Source organism: Mauremys mutica, chromosome 11, assembly GCF_020497125.1.
Source record: "Mauremys mutica isolate MM-2020 ecotype Southern chromosome 11, ASM2049712v1, whole genome shotgun sequence".
Lineage (NCBI taxonomy): Eukaryota > Metazoa > Chordata > Testudines > Geoemydidae > Mauremys > Mauremys mutica.
In genome coordinates this window covers 80122870-80143579 of record NC_059082.1, presented here as the reverse complement: position 1 = coordinate 80143579, position 20710 = coordinate 80122870, and the positions used below count along the sequence as shown (strand labels likewise).

The window sequence follows — 20710 nt, the reverse complement described above, 5'->3', positions numbered from 1 at the left end:
AGGAAGACGCCCTCAGCACTGTTGTTCTCTGACTGCAGCTACCCTGAAGCATAACTTCACATTTTGCTGCTCACTCATCCGGATACAAACCTATGTGACAGCGGGCTGTGATTTGGAGACCTGCTGAGGAGCCAGATATGTCAAAGAGCCTTATTTCATGCTCCTCTTCACACAGATAGGTCAGACGCTGTTCCATTTAGTCCTGGGAACAGTTTGTGTCCCTCATTTATCCAGATGGCTGATACATGGTTCTAGACTGCCATGAGCAAGCCTGCTTATCAGGAAAACTCCTTAGGAAAGTAGCTTGATCTCTTTTAGCTAAAACAAGTATGAGTTTTTAAGTTGCACATTGCTCTATTTCCAGGGAGGGAAGGGATATCAGGAACAGTGTAGCACAGTATGGTTCCAACGTTCCTCTCTAAGCTTTGGATGAAATCCTGAGCTAGAGTAAATCAGTTGAAATAAATGGTGTTTTGCCAGTTAACTCCAGCCGAGGTTCTGGTCCATCAATCCTGGATCTGAGAGGGGATGGGGTGCTGGAGAATACAATGCCACTGTTACTGGGCGCCATCCTAACAACTCTGTCCATGATGCTCCTTTGAAGTGTGTGTTTTTGTCTTTTCCACCTGTACCCTGCTAGGTGGAACCAGCTGGACCTGGCCATAGTTCTTCTCTCAATCATGGGCATCACGCTGGAGGAAATTGAAATGAATGCCGCTCTGCCTATCAATCCCACAATCATACGCATCATGCGGGTGCTACGCATAGCAAGGGGTAAGACTTGCCTTTCCGGCCTGGAGCCTCTTCAGTGACAACGCCTGATCTCCGGGGTGATTCCATAGAAGCCAGTGGGGTTGCATCAGGGATGAATTCGGCCCATTGTTTCATTTCTAGGTCATTTGAGTTTGATTCAGACCTAGGGATGGAGCCGGGCTGCAGGGTTTTGATTCAAAACTGTAGCCTGATCTATAGATCATGAATAAATATTCCCAGTTATCACTTTGAGGTTCTTGTCCCAAGATCTGGCCCAGTATTATTAAAATTATTGTATAGTTGTGACTCCCGATATGCACAGGTGCAACATGCACACTATAGGAACTCTTTTATATTTACAAATAAATAATTTATTTAGCAAATAATTTATTAATACATTTACACACACTCTAACTCAGTAAGGTAGGTGGAGATAATACAGAAAGTACATCGGAACATCCATACTCATACCATCCTTTGCAGAACAACCTGAAATGTTAGCCATTATCTTCCTCATCCGCATCACCCTCCTCATCTTCACCAGTGGCCATCATTCTGGCCCCTCCCAAGGGCTACATCTCTCTCTCCTACTGCCCCAGGTTGGGGGGCCACTTTTATAATATGTTACGCTGACGTTACCATGCCTAATGCATATTCAGTAGGGGTTTCTCCCCTCTTCCTTATTTGTATTTCCTCCCCTTACCAATGTTAAGGTGTCCTTCTTCTATAGGTTAGTCTATTTATGATTTCACCCCATTATCATGTACGTCAATTCGTTGCCATGACACTTTTGCGGTCGGATGTTTCGTCCAAAACCCACCAGAAGCCGGTGTCAGTTCATGTTCTGTGGTTGGCTGATGTCTTTATGGACAAAATTCCCCCTTACGCTCTACTTCCAATTCCCCCAAACTCACAAGTTACCTAAGTTTGTCTGTGCCAAAGTTCACAGGCCTCAAGCCTCATGCTAACTATTGAAGCCAATGACTTACAGGATACAAGCCTGTAGGTTCCTTGCATTGCTGCTGAATATAACAAAGCAGAATATAATGCAAAGCAGTGAATATAATAGAGGTAAGCTGGTCCACTGGGCTACAAAACCCAACATGCCCAGATTTCATGGCCCATCTCTAATTCAAATCCAAGGTCCTAGACCTCTTTTAGGAAAAGATCTGCAGTGGGAGCACACAAGAGCAAGGGCTGGTAGATTTCCCCCATCCTAGTCTCCTCCTTAGAAGAGGGGGATCATACCAAAAGTGAGGCACCTTTCCTAGACAACAGCTGCAATGGGGCAAGGAGGAGAATTGACTTTGAAGGTTACTGTCTGCTCCCATTCGCTTAGGAAAGGACAGGAGAGAGTAGGCCCAGAAGTTCCCCCCATTTTGTTGTCCGTACCATGGAGGGGAATGTACTTGACACTTAGATCCCTGTCCCTGCATGCTGTATTTATAAACGTAGGGCCTGATCCTCCTCCTTAATGGGTGTAAATGTGGAGTCACTCCACTGACATTAATGAAGTGGCTAGAGAGAGGAGAACTCACCCCGCAGCATCTGTTCCACTCTTCTTCCTTGAAGAGGTTTGTGGTGTTTACATGAAAAATGTTTCCCATCCCTGGTGCTTCAGCTTTGTTTCTCGTTGTAGTGTTGAAACTGCTCAAAATGGCCACGGGGATGCGAGCTCTCTTGGACACGGTGGTGCAGGCGCTACCCCAGGTAAGTCCGGGGACTTGATCCACGCCAAACAGGTACAGAAGAGTTTGATTTCTCTTGTGGATTTAGTTTTTGTGCTGCACCTTGTAGGAGATGCTGGTCCTGGTGATAGTCTTTGTATTCTCCATTGATACAAATGGTTCTGCTGAGAACCACAGGCAAACATTCTGCCCTCAGGGACTGCAGGGTAGATCTTGTTCCCCAATTTTTCTAGCCCCTTGCATGCATGGAATTCCCAGGAGTTCTGGGCTTGGCGACAAAAGCAGAGTGTTGGAGTTAGAGGTCAACCGTGCAGATCTAAGAGCAAAATCTACCCCTCAATCTTTGTAGGCAAAGTTCTTATAAAATACAGAGCTGGGGAGTCAAGGGTGGACCAGTGCTTCTCAGCTGATGCATCACGACTCCCGGTTCGGGCGCAGGGCACTGAACGTTTCATTAAAATTACAAAAGAAAAGAAAATTTCCAGAATAACTGCAGGGCAACCAAAATCTTCCATGTTTGTGAGGTCAGATGTTGTGGTTATCGTAGTACCTCTGTCCCTTTCATGTCTGCAAAGGTCACCCAGACCCACCACTCACTCCCCTACTCCCCGCACCCCCATATCCTGGAAGGTCAAATATTCTGCCAACTCTCAAAATGCACACCCCAATAATTACATAGGCTTAGCCAGGGGCGGCTCCAGGCATCAGCACAGCAAGCGTGTGCCTGGGTCGGCAAGCGGAGGGGGCAGCCTGTCGGTTGCTGTGAGGGCGGCAGTCAGGCTGCCTTCGGCGGCACGCCTGCGGGAGGTCCGCTGGTCCCGCGGTTTCGGTGGCAATTCGGCGGCAGGGACACTGATGCGGCACCGGTGGACCTCCCACAGGCATGCCGCCAAATCTGTGTGACTAGCGGACCTCCCGCAGGCGTGCCGCCAAATCTGTGTGACCAGCGGACTGACTGCAGGCGTGCCGCCGACTCTGTATGACCAGCGGACCCTCCCGGAGACGTGCCACCGAATCTGCCCTGTGCTTTTCCACTGCCCTGTGCCTTGTGCTCTCATTTACACCTGAGCAAAGTGGGTTTAAAATGCTCCCAGATCAGAATGATAGTGTCTTGCACCCACTTTATTACAGGCATTAAGTGCTGATACAAACCTGGGGAGAACTGGGCCTGGGTAACTCATACAACTTTGTTAGGGCTTATCTACACAGGGAAATTCACCATTGGAACTATACCGGTGTAATGATACCACTGTTGCTACTCTGGTATAACATCCTATGTGTCTGCTGCTTTCAGAATAAGTGTGTCTACATGGGAGTTGTACCGGATAGCTACAGAGGTTTAATTATACTGGGCTAGTAATCGAGGTATAATTGTACTGGCATCTGGTACATTTCTCCATATAGACAAACCCACAGTCTCTCCGACATGAACTGAAAAACAGAAGTTTCTTTTTCTTGGAAAGCTCTGTTTATCCTTCACCACTGCCTCAAAAGATGTTCTTAATCTAAGCCAATTGCTCTTTGATATTCAGACTTTGCTTTCAACAATGGGCTTTGGCTGAGAAGAAAGCCTGGAATTTACAAACCCGACCCCTGCGTTGGCATTTCAAAAAAGCAATTTATTTGTGTATATTCTTTTTCTTTTGAAAGCCCATGTGATTACAGAACTTTTTTAAAAAAAACAAAAGGGGAGCTTGAGGCCAGGTTTTTTGCTTGTGACATGCAAACCAAATTTTCTGCTGATGTGAAATCCCTGGAAACCTTGCAGGCAAATCTTGTGCTGATAAAACCGCCAGCTGTCATTAAAGTAAAAGTTGGGGAAAGGAGAAAGGGGACTTGGAAAATCTTTCTCCCCATCTTCAACCCTAATAATGTTGCACTGCTTAAAGCTGCACCTAGGATCTGAAGCGCAGGGAGACATTTCTTACCCTAATGTATCCGTCTGCGGAACTCTTTTGCGCAGGCTTGTTAAATGACGAGCGAGGGGAATTCCAAAAGCTGCAGCTTTTGAAGACGTCTGTCTTGGAGTTGGTTGAATTAGCCCTTTCCAGCACTCTCGTGCAGTACTAATTACAATTAATTACCAAATGTTGGCATTACAATAGATTTCTTTTCCTCTTTCGAGGGTGATTTTCATCAGTTTCCTATTTGTTTGTATTACTTATCGAGAGAGATGAGCTTGATCTCCCCCTGCAGAACAAAGCACCCCTGAACTTTGGGGATCCTGGCCTTTGAATGCACGTTTCGTAGCTGGCCCACTGAGACGGGGAGTCATCAAGATCCAAATGCATGGACTCAGCCTGTGCCAAAACCCACAATCCCAGTTCATTAATATTAATGAACGTCAGAATAAGTGAGCGGGGAAAAGAAATCCTGCTGCCACCATAAAATACCTTTCTCCTCCACTAGAACTTCCAGACTGAGCATCTAATGAAAACACTCCACCTTAAAGCCGGGAAGAGTTCCCATCATGCACTGCTCTTAAAGTGGTAGTCTAGGAGAAGTGAGGCAAAGAAGCCGTGGTCAGGGGAAAGACCTTGAAAAGGTAGCGCTCCCTCCCTCCCTCCGCCCAGTCACAGCCCCAATATTCATAATGGGTCAAATCCTCAGCAAACATTTTGGAGGTTCAAATCCAGATCCAACTCTGTGACGTGGGCCTGTTCCTGTCTGTCTGTTTTGCGGTGGTTTTACCTAAGGCATCATCTCTTTTCCAGTGATGAACCTGCGTTTTCTAATTTCACAGCTCAGTTGACCAATCAATAAAGATGTCTAGTGACCTGGCCAGGGTCACCACAAAGACATTATCAATCTTTGCCCTGCTGTGCTATGAGTGTCCTAGGAGAAGAGGAATTTTTAAAAATGCAGAATGCGCAACAGTGAAATAGCCTCATTGGCAAAGGAAGAATCCCTCCTCTGGACTTACAGCTTTAACATATATAGAGCCAAATTCTGCTCCCACCAGGTGTGTTAATGCAGATCCCAAAGTGACAGTGTTACTCCAGGTTAACTTGAGTTAAATGACATCATTAACTAGACATTACTAGCCATAGTTCAAGTTTTCCATCATGATAATATAGTCTGACCTCCTGCATAAGCCAGGGCAAAGAACTTCATGATGCAGTATCTGCATCAAGCCCATAACTTCTATCAGCGATATAACATCTCTTGTAGAAAGATATCTAGTCTTCATTTATAGATTGAAAGTGATGGAGAATCCACCACATCCTTAGGTAACTTTTTCCCATGAGGAGGTAAATACCCTCATTGTTAAAAATGTGCACCTTATTTCTCGTCTGAATGTGTCTAGCTTCTGCTTCCATTGGATCTTGTTATGCCTTTTTCTGATAAATTAACGAGCTGTCTTCTGTCAGAAATCTCTTCCTTATGTAGGTACTTGTCGACTGTGGTCAAGCCACTTCTTAACCTGCTTTTGAATCAGCTAAATAGATTGAGTTTCTTTTATCTCACACTGTGTGAGGTGGGTTCTCCAGAGCTTGAGTTCTTCTTGTAGCTCTTTTTCTGAACCCTTCCCAGTTTTTCCACATCCTTTTTCGAGTGCGGACATCACACCTGTACGCCCCCTCCCACTAATGATGTCACTACTACCGTATACAGAGGTAATACCACTGCCCTAGTCCTGGTTTGAAATTCCCCTGAGTTGCTTTTGCCCCTTAGCTACAGCATCACACGGGGAACTCACATTCACCCCAACTCCTTTTCAGAGTCACTGCTTTCCAGCCTACGGTAACCCATCTTATAAGTGTGACCTACATTCTTTGTTCCTAGATGTACGACCTTGCATTTGGCTGTGTTAAAACCCATGTTGTTTGAGTGAGCCCAGCTTACCCAGGTCAGTCTGTATAACTGTTCTCCTATAAATCGCCAGTCAGAAAGCGTTTGCAATCAGTTGCCAGCGTTGCTCCTGATGGAGGAGACAAAACGAAATTCAGTCCTAGCAGTGCTATCGGTAGCACAATGTGGGGCCTTTGCTGTCAAAAACACAAACAGAAACAGCTGACAAATACATAGGGCGCAACGGATGCGATTTTTACATACTCACTTTTCGGGCCATAACCACAATTTACTAAATACCATTAAAGAATCTACCGTGGAAGTGAGACATTTGCAGAACCATGAGGCACAATAGTGCAGCTGAAAGAGATCATTTGCTGCAAGTTGAACTGTTTGATTTTCCTTTGTATCCCCCCGGTGGGTTAGATTCTGCTCAGTCACGCCGCTCTGATTCCGTTGGAGCGACTCTCGATTTTCACTGCTCTGGCTGAGAGCAAAATCTGGTCCAATCTGTCTAGAAGATCTGGGTCCTTTTTTTTTAATTTCATCTGTGGAATGCACATTAATTAAACCCAGGATTGGACAACACACCCCCTTCTTCTCTTCAAAGCTTGGAACTCTGTACAACAGAGATTCTGTGCCAAGACAAACGTGAAGAACTCCCTGTTCCATGCTGCTTTCTGCTGAAGGACGGGGGCTACAGTTTGCTGCTGTCTGGGAGTTTAACTCTTCTAGGGGCAGCAGCTCCCATGGTGATTTCGGGTGCAGCTTTTAAAAGCGTCACTGCTGTTGCCTAAAGGGGATTATATGAGCTAAACAATAGTCGAGTGTTACCATACCCTGGAAATATACGGTGATCGTAAAGGCCCAGAGAAGGGGAACAAAAATGGCTTGAGGGTGGGACCTGCAGCTGACAACAGCTGGGAGAGGTTAAATACTCAGTGCTGATGTGGAGACCCATTGAAGTCAATGGAGTTGTTCCTAAGTCAGGTCCACACTTGGCCCTTAACTTTATTTAGCCAAAAAAAAAAAGGGTCGGGGGGAAGAGTCTAGACTGAGTGATTCCAAATGATACAGGCTGCAGTGAAAAATGACCAGTCCCTCTGTTTGAACCCTGTCCCATAATAGGGGAACAAAGGGGCTCAGGCCATTATTGGCACTAGAAGAGATCAGTGGTTAGCTCCCAGCTGGAAGGAGAGAAAAGTGAGGAGGAAAAGTCGGGGGCGGGGGGCAAGGGAAGGCAAGCAAAAATGTCAGCGCGTCTAGAACCGGGCCGAGAGACGTTGGCGGAGCAATGCACAGGGGGGCTTTGGGAGCAATGCAATGCAGTTGACTGCCCTGACGTCGTTGTGTAAATACGCAGGGCGCTGCAGCCTCCCAGGCTGTCGATCTGGCACCTTCGCCTAGGACTGGATCTCACACAGATGATGTCCCCTTTCCAGGCTGGCAAATGTGTCCATTTCGTCCTCTGTCTAGTGCGTAAATTAGCCGGCATTTCCCTCATTCCGGAGTTATTGCTTTGCGTGGCGGGAGCTGGCAGGAAAAGACCAGGACCCATTGTCCTGGGAAAGGATTGGCAGAGGCGTAGCTTTGTGAGACACTGCTCTTCACAGGCATCCCGGGGTGCCCCTGTGTGTTGTCTGCAAGGATGGCTGAAATGCCAAGGGGTGGGCTGGCAGTGTGGAAGTAATTGAGTCAGAGCAGCAAGAGGTCCTGGAGGAGCTGGAGCAGGTTTCAGGAGCAGGAGAAAGGAGGCCCCGCCTTTCATTAACGCCTCTCACGGAGCCGACCGGCAGAGGGTGGAGAGGAGGAGGTCAGTCACAACGCTCTGTAGGGCTTGGTTTTGACTCTACGTCCTGACAGTGGATTCGGTAGTGCTGTGGGCCGGGAGCCAGCATCCTGCTCTAATAACGATCATATTAGCACTTCTGGAGCACTTTCCACCTGAGTCTCCCAAACTGCTTCACCAGGAAGGTACGTCCCATTCACCCCTGTTAGATACAGAGGCGGAACTGACACACAAAGGGCCTAATCTAACATGAGACAACCCCTTTGACGTCACTGGGCTTTGGATCAGGCTCAGAGAGAGGTTATAAGACCCACTTGTGCCAGGTTCACACAACAAGTCAGTGGCCTCGGAGGGAGCAGAATATGGGCATGAGTCTCAGCCTCGACATCCTTTCACCAACAGGGTGGGCCCGGCTCAGAGGGGCCAACACTGCCACCTCAGCATAGCCTCTGCGCTGCTTGGGAGGCACTGGGCCTCCCCATGGCTCCCAGTGCAGGGCTGCACCTTCAGGGCACAGCTGAACCTTTAACAAAAACAGCCTCCCAAACCCCCTGTGAGGTAGCACACAGCTGTATCCTGGTTCTGTGGGTGGGGAAACTGAGGCACACAGTGGTTTAGGTCATCAAAAGGCACTGCCAGGAACAGAACCCTGATCCCCAGCCCTCTGGTGCTTAGCTACCACAGCAACTAGATTTGATTAAATAGAATAGCTGGAACCAAAAGACGCCCCTCGGTGCAGTACTAAGGACTGTGATGTCCTGAGCAGCTAAAGCAGAGAGAGGCCCCAAGCCATCCATCCCAGTGCATGCCAAGCCCAGGCCTTTGGGTGACGTACTCAGTTCTATGGAGTCCTCCAGGTGTCCTGGATGTGCTCAATAAAGCTGCTGGGCTCCCGCCTTGCTGCTGACCCGTAGCATGTTAGTTCAAGGCTCCCAGTGGTTGGAGATGCAAAAGGGAGGCGAATGGGGTGTCAAGTGACCTGCCAGAGCCATCCGTGCTTGGGTCTCCCTTGACTGTGTGGCACAGCAGCATCCCGCTCCCTGTTCCCCAGCCCCACGCTGGGGAAGGGTCCAGCCAGGGGGATGTGTCCCCCGTAGCCCCATGGGCAATCCACTGAAAAGGCCAGACAAGTTTAGGCTGAATTACCCTGTCTGGGAGCCTCTCTGTGCCCAGCGAAGTCCCTCTCCGACATATTCCCTAGCTAGGGAGGTGGGACCAGGCTGCTGGGGAGAGCCAATCCGGGGGGTTGGGGGAGAACAGGTGGCTCTGTCCTGCCCCTGATCTGCGGGCTCTGTGGCTGCATCCCCCGTTTGTTTCATAGGGAGCAGCTCCACAAGACAGACTCCTGGGGCTTCCCTTCCCCAGGCTCCTCCCACCCTGACTGCTCCCTGGCAGCGCGTGGCCTCTGCCCATTGACGCTGGAGCCACAGCGAATGACTGATGACGCACTGGCCGCCGGCGGGGGCAGACGGGTGGGTTATTTGTTGTTTTTTACCCCCAGTTAAGACAGGCCCAGCACAGGTCAGGGGAAGGCCGGAGGATAAACAGAGCCTGTGCTGAACTGCCAGGGCAGAACTGCCTTCAGTAAACCTGCCTCAGGTCACTGGCTGCCAGGCCAATGGTTGCTGGCTCTTGTTAGAAGATTAGCTGGATCACGAGTGTCTGTTGCTCCTGGAGAGCCCAGAGAAGGCATCCCAGGCCCTGCCTGCTGCGGAAGAGTTTCTGGACGCGATCTCACCTGCCTTGTTCATCACAGCAACAACAACGATTCATATTTAGCCCTTCTCGAGTGCCTGTCCTCTCTGGCTCTCCCGAGTGCTGGGCTGACCTCAATCACCTCCCTACGAAGGGACTGGAAACGGGTATGGTTAGCTACAGAGGTGAAATGACTCACCCAAGGCCACGTACACAATCCCCCTCCTGTGCTGTTCTGCAGCTTTCTTTGGCCAACTTCCTCCTTCCCTCCTTCCCTCCCTCCCCCACCTCCTCTGCTGGAATGGGCCTCTGATTTCTTCCTCAGACTTCGGCATCTGCAGGGGCAATGGATCACCGAAGCCCCCTCTCTCCAGTTGCTTGAGGCACGCTCCTGTTCAACACAGCGCCGTGACGTAACACACAGACAAGCTCAGGAGTAAGGGGGAAAGCTGCCCAGTTCATTGCTCGCCATGGGCAGCCATCAGCCAGACACATCTCTGCACGTCGGGAAGGCTGCGCGGCCACATCTGGCAGTTTGTACTGGCAAGTCTCCGCTGGAGTCGAGCCGTTTCTTGGCTCTCCTCTTTTGCGAGCCGGGTGTCATCGGGGTAGTGAAGCCAGGGCTCACTGTTAGAGATAATATCCCCACATGTCATCTTCAAAGCTCATAAACTGGTGACCACAAAACATGACTTGGCTAATTGCGCTGGCATTAGACTGGGAGATTTTCCGAGCTGCAGTTCTGGTGTTTGTGAGGAACCCTGTTGTTCATCTTTCAATTGACACATCACTGAAGCTACAGGCTGATATGCATATGGAGGGGTAGGATACCAAGATGGGAACTACGAGTCAGCTATCTTGGATTTGTAACCCTCTTCCTTATTCCCCTTCCCGACCTCTGCTTTGTTTTCCGTCATCACATCACGTCTCTGCTTAGACTGTGAGCTGGGTAAGCCAGGGGCTGCCTCTTTTGCCTGTTTTGTGGTACCTAGCACACTTTTAAGCACCATAATTAATAACAGCAGCAGAGCCGTGAAAAATGATTGAGAATCTACCACCTTGTAACCGATATATAAAATCCTATATATCAAACCGATACAGGAAATACAGAGCAATTTCTAAGGCTTCATGTGCATTAAGATGCAGGGTAGTTCCTACTAAGTCACACTTACAGGCGGGTTCAGTGAGCTCCAGCAAGCCCAGAGGGAACTTGCAATAGAAGATCTTGTGGGGAAGCCCCAGGAACAACCAAGCTCAGGTAGGAATCCTTTTGAGTCTGAGTTACCAGTTAAACCCATGCCCAGGACAGGGATAAGTTTGGACACCGATTCAGGGTCTGTGTTTCTTCTTGAGGAAGAGAGAGGGACTCTGCCCATTCTCAGCTGGCACTGAAATCCAAAGCTGGCTTCACGGGCTGCTTGCTTAGGCTGGGGTCCTGATTTTTTATTTTTCATTAGAAGAAACGCTGCAAATGAGGTTTAACCCAGAGGGTTTTACCCATTGGCTGGCGATTTAACCCACTGATTGCAATAACAGGACACAGCCAGGAAACAGGAATGGTCCCTGTTGTCCCTCCCCTGGGGTCAGAGGGAGCTTTTGAAATACGGCAGGTGCCTGCATAGGAATTGAGGTGCCTCACTTCAGTGTCTTATTTTTGAAACTCTTGCCCTTAATCCCCATAACCTAAACTTTCTCAAACCGCGAAAGGGCTTAAAATCCAAACCCAGGCCCCGATTCAGCCCAGCACTTCAGCACACGCTGAAGTCCCATTCTGGGCTTGGGGGAATTGGGACCTAGGGCAGCACAGTGAGCAGGTGGGGGTAGGAGGGTCCTACGCAGACACCGACACAAAACACCTGTGGGTGTGGGTGGCTGAAGTGGACAAAACCACCTGAAAGAGAGAGGGTATCTGGAAGGCTTCTCTAGAGATGAAAGACTCAGGCCGGGCCAACGATAAGCCACTGGCCATTTGTTTCCCTCTTTTTTTTTTTTTGCTTGTATTTAAAATGTAATGGAGCAATTATGGTTGTGACCTCAACTTGCCTGACCCTTGTTCTGCTTTCTTCTTGTGTAGGTAGGGAACCTTGGCCTACTTTTTATGCTCCTGTTTTTTATCTATGCTGCCCTGGGAGTGGAGCTGTTTGGAAAGCTAGGTGAGTAATGTGCTTGACACTGTTTATTTCATCCAGTCGATATTTATTTGTCTCTCTCCGTTTCCTTTGTGTTTTCTCTCTATCTCTCTCTGGTCCTTTATAGCTCTGTAGCTCTGAAGATTAAAGCTTTCTTTTGATCTTGGGGTCACAGCTGACACATGAGGATGTAACACAGACCCTTTCCGCACCACACATACACACACGCAGAGTGTTCTGACCCTGCTTCCAGCTGCAGAGGAACTGTTTACTGCCTAAATATAATAATCTTGCAGGGATATATTCACTAAGGCGGAAGTGTGCTGCTTACAGCCCAATAGATGAGTCTGCAGAGTTGGCTTAGAACCAGGTTTATGTTGGAGTAGCACCACAGTGACCCTCCCGCTCTTCAGATCTTCCGCTGCCCTTAATTATTTCCTTTTCCGATAGGTTTTGGGATTCTGTCTTGTTTATAGATTGTTCTCTAAGAGCCATTTCCCCCTTTCTCAATCACCACAAAGCATCAGCTGTTTTAGCGACTTACGCCACCGACATCGTTTATTTACCCTGCTCAGGGGAGGTCTCTGACACTGCAGATGAAATGGCTAAATAGTCACATACATACTGTCATCCAGAAGAAGAGCAGGAGGAGTTAGACAGGAAAGGCAGTGTAGTCCTGCTTTGCTCCCAGCTTTCTTGATGCTGGGAAGAGAGAATACCCCCATTCGCTCTCCTGGTCGGTGACTTCCCCACCAACTCTTGTTGACCAAGGTCAGGAGACATCTACACAGCGATCAGGGGTGTGACTGCAGCGCCTAGTTTTGATTGAACTAGCTCTAACTAACAATAGTGAAGCCGTGGCAGCATGGGTTATACAACACCACTCGGGCCCCTTGAGAAACTAGCTCACGCTGTTGTGGCTTTGCTGCTATTGTTAGTGAAGCTAGCTAGAGCTGAGCTAGCTCGGGCATGTCCGCACATGCTCCAGTCACCCCGCTGACTGCAATGTAGACATGGCCTCCGCTCTGTGTAACGCACTTTCACAATGTGGCTCTGTGGCTCCCTCTACTGGATGGACCACATAGAGGTCTGTGGGTCCGTGAACGCTGCAGCTGGAAGCATGTTTCCCAGCTTGGGTAGACAAACACACCCACACACTAGCTTGCTAAAAATAGCAAAGTAGCCATGGCGATAGCGTAGGTGAGCCACCCAAGTATATACCCTGGGGTCCAGGGTTTATACTCGGGCAGGTAAGTCAGGCTGCTACCCATAAGTTGCTGACAGAACAAGGAGCAATGGTCTCAAGTTGCAGTAGGGGCGGTTTAGGTTGGATATTAGGAAACACTATTTCACTAGGAGGGTGGTGAAGCACTGGAATGGGTTCCCTAGAGAGGTGGTGGAATCTCCATCCTTAGAAGTTTTTAAGGCCCGGCTTGACAAAGCCCTGGCTGGGATGATTTAGTTGTGGATTGGTCCTTCTTTGAGCAGGGGATTGGACTAGGTGAGCTTCTGAGGTCCCTTCCAACCCTGATATTCTATGATTCTATGATACCCCTGCTATTTAGCATGCTAGCATGAGCAGAGCTAGCACATGTCTGTCTGCCTGGGTTGGGACACATGCTCCCAGTTGCAATGTCGACATACCCTATGAGTCAGGTGATTGCTTCATGCTAGCAGCGCTGCATCTTTTAGCTCAGGAGGTAAAGACCATGCTTTTAGAAACGTGCAGGCTTTTAGGCCCCATGTTCAATCCTCACAGGTTGCAACCCATCAAGGGGCATCAACAGCCTTCCATTAAGCAAGTCCAGGAATGCCACAGAGAGAATCTCTCGTAGCCAGCTCCACAACACTGTCCCCTTTCAAGTGTGACAGGCCCAGGGGGGAAAATGTTAGAGTTACGTCCCGAGCGTACCCTCAGTATCACAGTCACTGATTGGGAGCCACGCACACGTTGCTTGGCAAGCCTTTAAAGCTTTGATTTAGGACTCACTTTGGCATGTTAGGACTCTAACAAAGCTTCAGAAACGTCCAGAGCAGCTGCTTCCTCAGCCCGTAGGGATGGAGAGGAGGGTCCCTAAGTTTTTTGACTCCAAGTCCCATGTTTTAGCCATTAGACACAATGCCTCTTGGGGAGTTATGTGATCATTCGCATCATTGCTCTCAACTGATATGTCTAAATGACGGTTGTTTTTTTAAAAAAATGGTATTATGGTAGCAGCTAGGGATCCACCTGAGATCCAGGTCCCCTTGTGCTAGATGCCGGACACATACAAAGTGAAGAGGGTCACTGCCTGGAAGGGTTTCCAATTTAAATAGACAAGACAGACAAAAGGAATATTTTTATATTCCCATTTTACAGATGGAAAAACTGAGGCCCAGAGTAGGTAAGTGACTCGTCACACAGTCAGCATGTGGCAGAGTCACTAATAGAACCCAGATCTCCTGGGTCACAGATCAGTGCGTTACAATTCTGTTCTCCCTTACCTGCCATTGCAGTTGTATATCTACAGTATAACATCTATGCCTGTGCAGCAACTCTTATAGAATCATAGAATCTCAGGGTTGGAAGGGTCCTCAGGAGGTCATCTAGTCCAAACCCCTGCTCAAAGCAGGACCAACACCCACTAAATCATCCCAGCCAGGGCTTTGTCAAGCCGGGCTTTAAAAACCCCTAAGGAAGGAGATTCCACCACCTCCCTAGGGAACCCATTCCAGTGCTTCACCACCCTCCTAGTGAAAAAGTTTTTCCTAATACCCAACCTAGACCTCCCCCACTGCAACTTGAGACCATTGCTCCTTGTTCTGTCATCTGGTACCACTAAGAACAGTCTAGATCCATCCTCTTTGGAACCTCCTTTCAGATAAGTTGAAAGCAGCTATCAAATCCCCCCTCATTCTTCTCTTCCGCAGACTAAACAATCCCAGTTCCCTCAACCTCGCCTCATAAGTCATGTGCTCCAGCCCCCTAGTCATTTTTGGTGCCCAGAGAGCATCATTGAAAATGTGCTGATTCCTGTGCCAGGTATCTCTGGTAGCGGCAGTATTTATTCACCCATCCTTAGACAGAAGATACCTGAAGACCTTTAAGACTATGCAACCCTCTCTGCAGTTCTAAATCCATGCTGTGTTTCTGTGTACACTCCATGCCAGCCCTGTGCGATAAAGAATTGCTGTGTGTGGTTTGAGATTGAGACTTGATCCCAGCTGCGACGAGCACCCAGCCAGCCAGCAGACCACTTCCTGACTTTTATTGGGAACAGTTTGATTTTCCTTTTCTCAAGCACGGCTGATCCGTGTCTGCCACAAAAAAGCCCAGCTCCCTCCTCAGTGAGGTTGGTGGCCGGGCTTTTTTTTTTTTTTAATGCACTTCAGAAATAAATGACTAATAATGAAAGGCTCTTGCAAGAAGGATTGCTGCCTGTCCTAATGAAAACTTAATGAGCCTGTGTTTTATGTACAAGGGGATGTTTGGTGTATGCAATTTACATTCATTAGGATATTAAATCTCAGGGAAAAAATATAAAAATTGCTCACGTTATTCCAGTAAAATATCCCTTATGGGAAATGTGCTCTGTTTAAAAAAAATAAACCAAGATAATGAACACAATGGAGAGGGTAATAGAGAAGGAGGCGGTACAGAGCAGCGAAGAGGGAAAGTAGTGTTTGTAGCCATTTGTGGAGAGTTAGCTTACATGGTCTTACTTCTTTCCACTTCATTTTCAGCATGGGATATAGTTAACACTGCCTGTTAAGTGGGGGGCGGGGGGAGCGAAAATGCAATCAGGTTTGTACCTAAGGCAAGTTACTTAATCTGCAAGACGTCTTCAGAGATTTTACACTCGTGCCCAGCAAGCCGGACTACTCCTAATCATAGACTTGGCTCTTCCATAGCACGTTTCACCAGTGCAGCTCATCGCTCCTTACACACGGGGCAGTATCATTATCCCCCTTTGTGCAGATGGAGAGACTGAGGTGAAGGAACTTGCCCTAAGTTGCCCAGCAGCAGAGCCATGAGCTGAACCCCAGGTGTCCCGAGCCTCAGTCCAGCACTCTGTCCTCTAGGCCACACCGACTAGAGTGTGACAGAAATGTTGGCTCTCCAAACCAGGACGATTGCTTGGGGGAGATTAGGGTGAGGGGAAAATCTGCTGCAAAAGAGCTTGTTGCCTCTGAGAACAGAAGAAGATAGAACCGTCCCTGAAGATCGGCTTGTGCTGCAAGTATGAGCTACGGACCACATCTGGGGGCACGTGAACATGCCCTTCTGAGCTCCAGGAGTACCTACAAAGCTAGGCTCCATTCCAAGGCTGCAGACTGTAAGCTCCTTGGGGTAGATGCCATCTTCGTGTTTGTACAGCACCTAGCACAGCGGGGTCCCGGTGATACAAACCGTAACATCCTGTACAAGATGAAATCATGGAATTGAATGAAAGAAAGAAAAACTCCATGTAGGGTAAAGTCCCAAGAAGTTTAGTGAAGGTCGGGATCTGGCATGGAGATGCCCCTACAGACGAAACCCATATGGTTCATCTTCCTCTTGTAACTCCCTCACCCTGCAGCACTGTTAACCCATGCTGCCAAATCTCTCTCCCTCCCCTCCACCTTGACAATGAAGTTGGCTCCATCAGGTGACCTGGTGTTACCCTCCCAAGAGCATTGCAAAGCACTAAATAATAATACCTAGCTCTTATATAGCATCTTAATGAGTCCATCCCAAAGCATAGTCGGTATCATTTATCCCTGTTGTACTGATGGGGAAACTAAGGGTGCAAAGCAAGGAAGCGATTTTCTCATGATCACGCAGCAGGCCAAGGGCAGGGCTGGGACTAGAACCCAGGTTTTCTGCATCTCAGGCCTGTGCTGTAGTTGCTTGGCCACACTCCAGTATTGTCAGTTGGAGCTGTTTGTAAACCATCCCTGTTAAGAACTGTCTTCACTGTGTTGCTTTCGCTTCTGTTCTGTGCAGACTGCAGCGAAGACAATCCCTGCGAAGGTCTGAGCCGGCACGCAACCTTCACCAACTTCGGCATGGCCTTTCTCACCCTCTTCAGGGTGTCGACTGGGGACAACTGGAATGGGATCATGAAGGTACGTGCGCTCTCTGGCCACACTGCTGCCAGCTTCTCCACGCTCCAGCTGTTCCCTGCCCCCTTTCCCCCATGGAACTGGCCAGTGTGAGTTTACACAACTGCCCTCTATGGAAGGAATCAATTGTGTGGTACAGGCCCTGTGCTTCTAAAAGGGGGGTTGTGGCCTTAGACAGCAGATCCCACTGCACCCACTGACCCCATCTCTGTTCCGTTTACTGCAGTAGCTCAGCTGGGTGTCTGGGGCATATTGGTGTGTCTCTAATGTCAGTACAAAATAAAAGGAGCTAAAACTCCACCCGTCGTATGGAGTGCTGATTCCTCAGCCTGTGTCTGGAATAATCTTCCCATTAGCTGCACAGTACTGAACAGGCCGGCTTTGGAGTCCGTCTGTGATTTAATGCTTGTTAGCAAAGCTCAGTCTGCTTCAAAGCCCTCTCTCTCTCTCTCTCTCTCAATCTCAGGACACACTGCGGGAATGCACCAGGGAGGACAAGCACTGCCTGAGTTACCTGCCCATCATCTCCCCCGTCTACTTCGTCACCTTCGTCCTCATCGCCCAGTTTGTCCTTGTCAATGTGGTGGTGGCCGTGCTGATGAAACACCTGGAGGAGAGCAACAAGGAAGCCAAGGAGGATGCGGAGATGGACGCAGAGATAGAGCTAGAAATGTCCAGAGGAGGGAGCACCCCGGCCACCAGCGGGGGTGGAAGTGGCACCTCTACCTCGGACATCAGGGCCCCCTGCGGGAGCCAGGAGGCCATGAAGCCAGAGTCCCCCATGCGAGTGAAACATCAAGCCCTGGTAATGATTGACTCAAGGGCTGTGGTGTCGTCTAATGAGCAGGGCAGGGAGCTTCTGGTCAGGGTCTGTTGACCAGCAGCGGCTCCAGAGTCTGTCAGAACCCCAGTTATATCAAGCTAAAGGGACGTGCATGAGGCAGTTCAAAGGGAAGGCAGCTTTTCCCGTGTCCACCAGGAACTTAGGGCTTGGGAGAAGTTTCCATCCCCATCTCCGAGTCTTCCGACAAGTTGAGAGGCTCCCCGGGATGTAGGGCAGTCTGGCTCTTTGACCTCCACATGTGACCTTTCACCACCCAGCATTCCAGGGGGAGTTTTAACATCCATTTCTAGTAGGCATCAGCAATGGAGGAGCATCCCCGGTGAGTTTGGGCTCAGAGAAGTAACAGCCCAAGTCGCATTTTATATGCACCGCTCCCCTCTTTGTACGTCATTTTATCATGAACAGCAGCTGCAGGGCCGCTGGTAGCATAGGAGACCTTGCCCTGAACAATCCCGGTTCGAGGGCTAAGCAGATGGCAGGAATTTCTTCCATGCAGGTTCAGCAATCCAACTCAGGTTGTTTTTAGTCTTAGCACATCAGCCTCTTGGCAGGATTTACAAAGGAGCCGGTCGGAGTGAGGTGCCCGAATCACTTGAAATTCAGTGGGGGTTGTGCTCCAGTTTGAAAACCCCCATGCTTGACATTAGGGCGCAAATCCAGTTCTGACCGAAGCTCTCGCAACTCTCACTGACTTCAGCAGGACTTGTGCTCTGCTTAAGCCAGGCTGAATTTGGTCCTGGGCCTTTTCAAAGTCCACAGCAAACAGCTGATGCCGACTCCCTTGGTTAGTGTGGAGACATCCCCAGCTCACAAGTAAGCTGCACTTTGAACACTTTGATTCCTATTTAATCCTCCAGAAAAACAGGGCCATCAAAATTCAGGTAGGAGGGAGGTGAGACTTGTCCCATCTCATGGCAGACAGTATATTGAAAAGAGAAAAATACAGACTTGCCTTGCTCATATCATCAAAAATTAATCTACCATAAAATCAATGGGGATTTTATCCCTCAGACACTAACAAGACAGATAAAAAGTAACTTGGTTAGACAGTAGCAGGGGAGACAGCATTTTGAATCTAGAGTTAATAAAAGTTTCAGGCAAATGAAGCACAATAGAAGTGGTCGAATTTCTCCTTGGGCTTTGAGATCTTTGTTCTGGTCACACATTGAACACAGACTGATCACACTTTTTATAAACGTGGTCATGATCTGTCAATAGTCACTGAACAAATTGCAGCCCGTGGGTTGTTCTCAAAACTGCTCATCTCGCCTGCTCGTGGTGTGTGATTGGACAGCTGAAACTTTTTAGAATGATAACTGGGAGAGGTTTTCACATGACTAATTGTCAGTGCAAAAATTTGTATAACTTTCAGGCTTCAAAAACATTTCCATGAATAAACTGGTGGCCATCCAGTTATTGTGCCTAGCCTGTAGTACAGCCCCAGTGAAGCAGAGTTGCCATGTTGTTCAGTGTATTGGTAAAACACCCTTCCATCAGCTGGAAAACCCTCCATACAGCATGGTGTTAGTAGAGTGAGTTCCCACCGTGATCTATATCTCAGGTGTCTCCGGTTGGAACAGATGCCTCATGGAGTTCCTGCTCCAGGTACCTACAGGAATAGGCCAGAGGCCTGTCTGAATCCAGGTCAAGAAGTTGCAAGCTAATGCTTTAACCCCCACCCATTACAGTCCTACGGAAACCCTAACTGGATTACCGTGTCCATCTGGAGTGGAATTTGGCTCCCCGTCTAGCTAGGTTCTCTGACATTCAGTAACTTTGCCCTGGGCTGGGTTGCATGCACGCCTAGGAGATATGAAACCCCTGGGGCCCACGGTCCCATTCCCAATATCACGGAAGCCAGACTAGTGGCACATGGGATTAGACGTTTATAGTCCACTCTGGCTGCACTGGGGGTACAACAGGGAAGGAATGATCCAAGGAGCCTCCTCAACCATCTTTGAGCCCCCAGGAAGAGCCCAGACACAGTATAGTTTGGAGTGAAGCCGCTGTTCCCTGCTAGAAATGCCCCTGCTGCTGGGCTGTCCAAACGTGGCAAGGGTGGCGAGAGCCCAGCCCTTCCGTGCGAGTTAGTGGAGTTGGCCAGGCAGTGCCTGCTCAAGGCTGGCTGAGCTGCTCCTCCAATGGGCATTATCTGGGGAGCCCCTGGAGGGAGCTGGAGGAGTCAGTCAGAGTTCCTCAAGGCGCTACAGAGCAAGGGGGTGTGGAGTTCTTAGGGTAACGGGGCAGGAGACTCTCACGCCTGGAGTGGAAGGGGCTTTTACGATGTCTGGGCGTGATGGGACGGATGCCTTTGCAAGAGGTAATAAGACACTCCAGTCTTTCTTGCCATTTGGACCCTTTTCTGCCTTCCTTTTCTCTTCCTTCCCGTTTCACACGGATGGGGCAGGAGTGGGGAGAGCGTGTGTGAGAGCAGGGTTGAAGTGTGAACCCCATCCTTGCCCCGCTACTGATACCTTTTATCTTCCTAATTTTGTCCCCGAAGGAGGCACTGAGCTGTGAGAATGTGTCTTTAGCCATCCCAGACTCAGACCCGCTGGAGGGCAGAGAGACTCCCAGGATGGAAAACACGTCCTTCCGCTCTGTTCCTCACCACCATGTCCTGACACCTTCCCACAAAACCCCAGGCCGCGAGCCAGAGGTGAATGAACGACGGGCCGTTGCTTCTGCGTTGTGCCATCATGCTTTAGTGCTGTGCAGCTGGCCGATGGTGTGTTCATGTCTGCCTAGCATTGTCCTCTTCCTGTCGCTTCACAGCTAGAACAGCCTGTTTCCGTCCTCTGTCTTCCATGCTGCCTTTGCATCTGCTGAAGCTGGGCACGTTCTAAATCGTTCAGCTGGGGCAGGCCAAGGAGCCTGCATGGATTGCGTGTGACATGCTCTTTTTAGCCAAGAAAGCCCTGCACTTATTAGACAG

At 49.1% G+C, this 20710-nt stretch overlaps 1 protein-coding gene across 7 annotated transcripts in view; it reads left to right on the top strand.

Moving 5' to 3' along the window:
* Positions 1 to 20710, top strand: part of CACNA1H (calcium voltage-gated channel subunit alpha1 H) — a 590082-nt gene that overhangs the window by 555638 nt on the left and 13734 nt on the right. For 6 of the 7 annotated variants that reach the window (XM_044981153.1, XM_044981154.1, XM_044981155.1 and 3 more), the window contains 6 exons: positions 641 to 774; positions 2393 to 2463; positions 11792 to 11870; positions 16813 to 16934; positions 17398 to 17736; positions 20279 to 20434. In XM_044981153.1, coding sequence (XP_044837088.1) covers positions 641 to 774; positions 2393 to 2463; positions 11792 to 11870; positions 16813 to 16934; positions 17398 to 17736; positions 20279 to 20434 — 901 coding nt within the window. The remainder of the gene's footprint in view (positions 1 to 640; positions 775 to 2392; positions 2464 to 11791; positions 11871 to 16812; positions 16935 to 17397; positions 17737 to 20278; positions 20435 to 20710) is intronic. The other variant, XM_044981156.1, reaches the window with a different exon arrangement.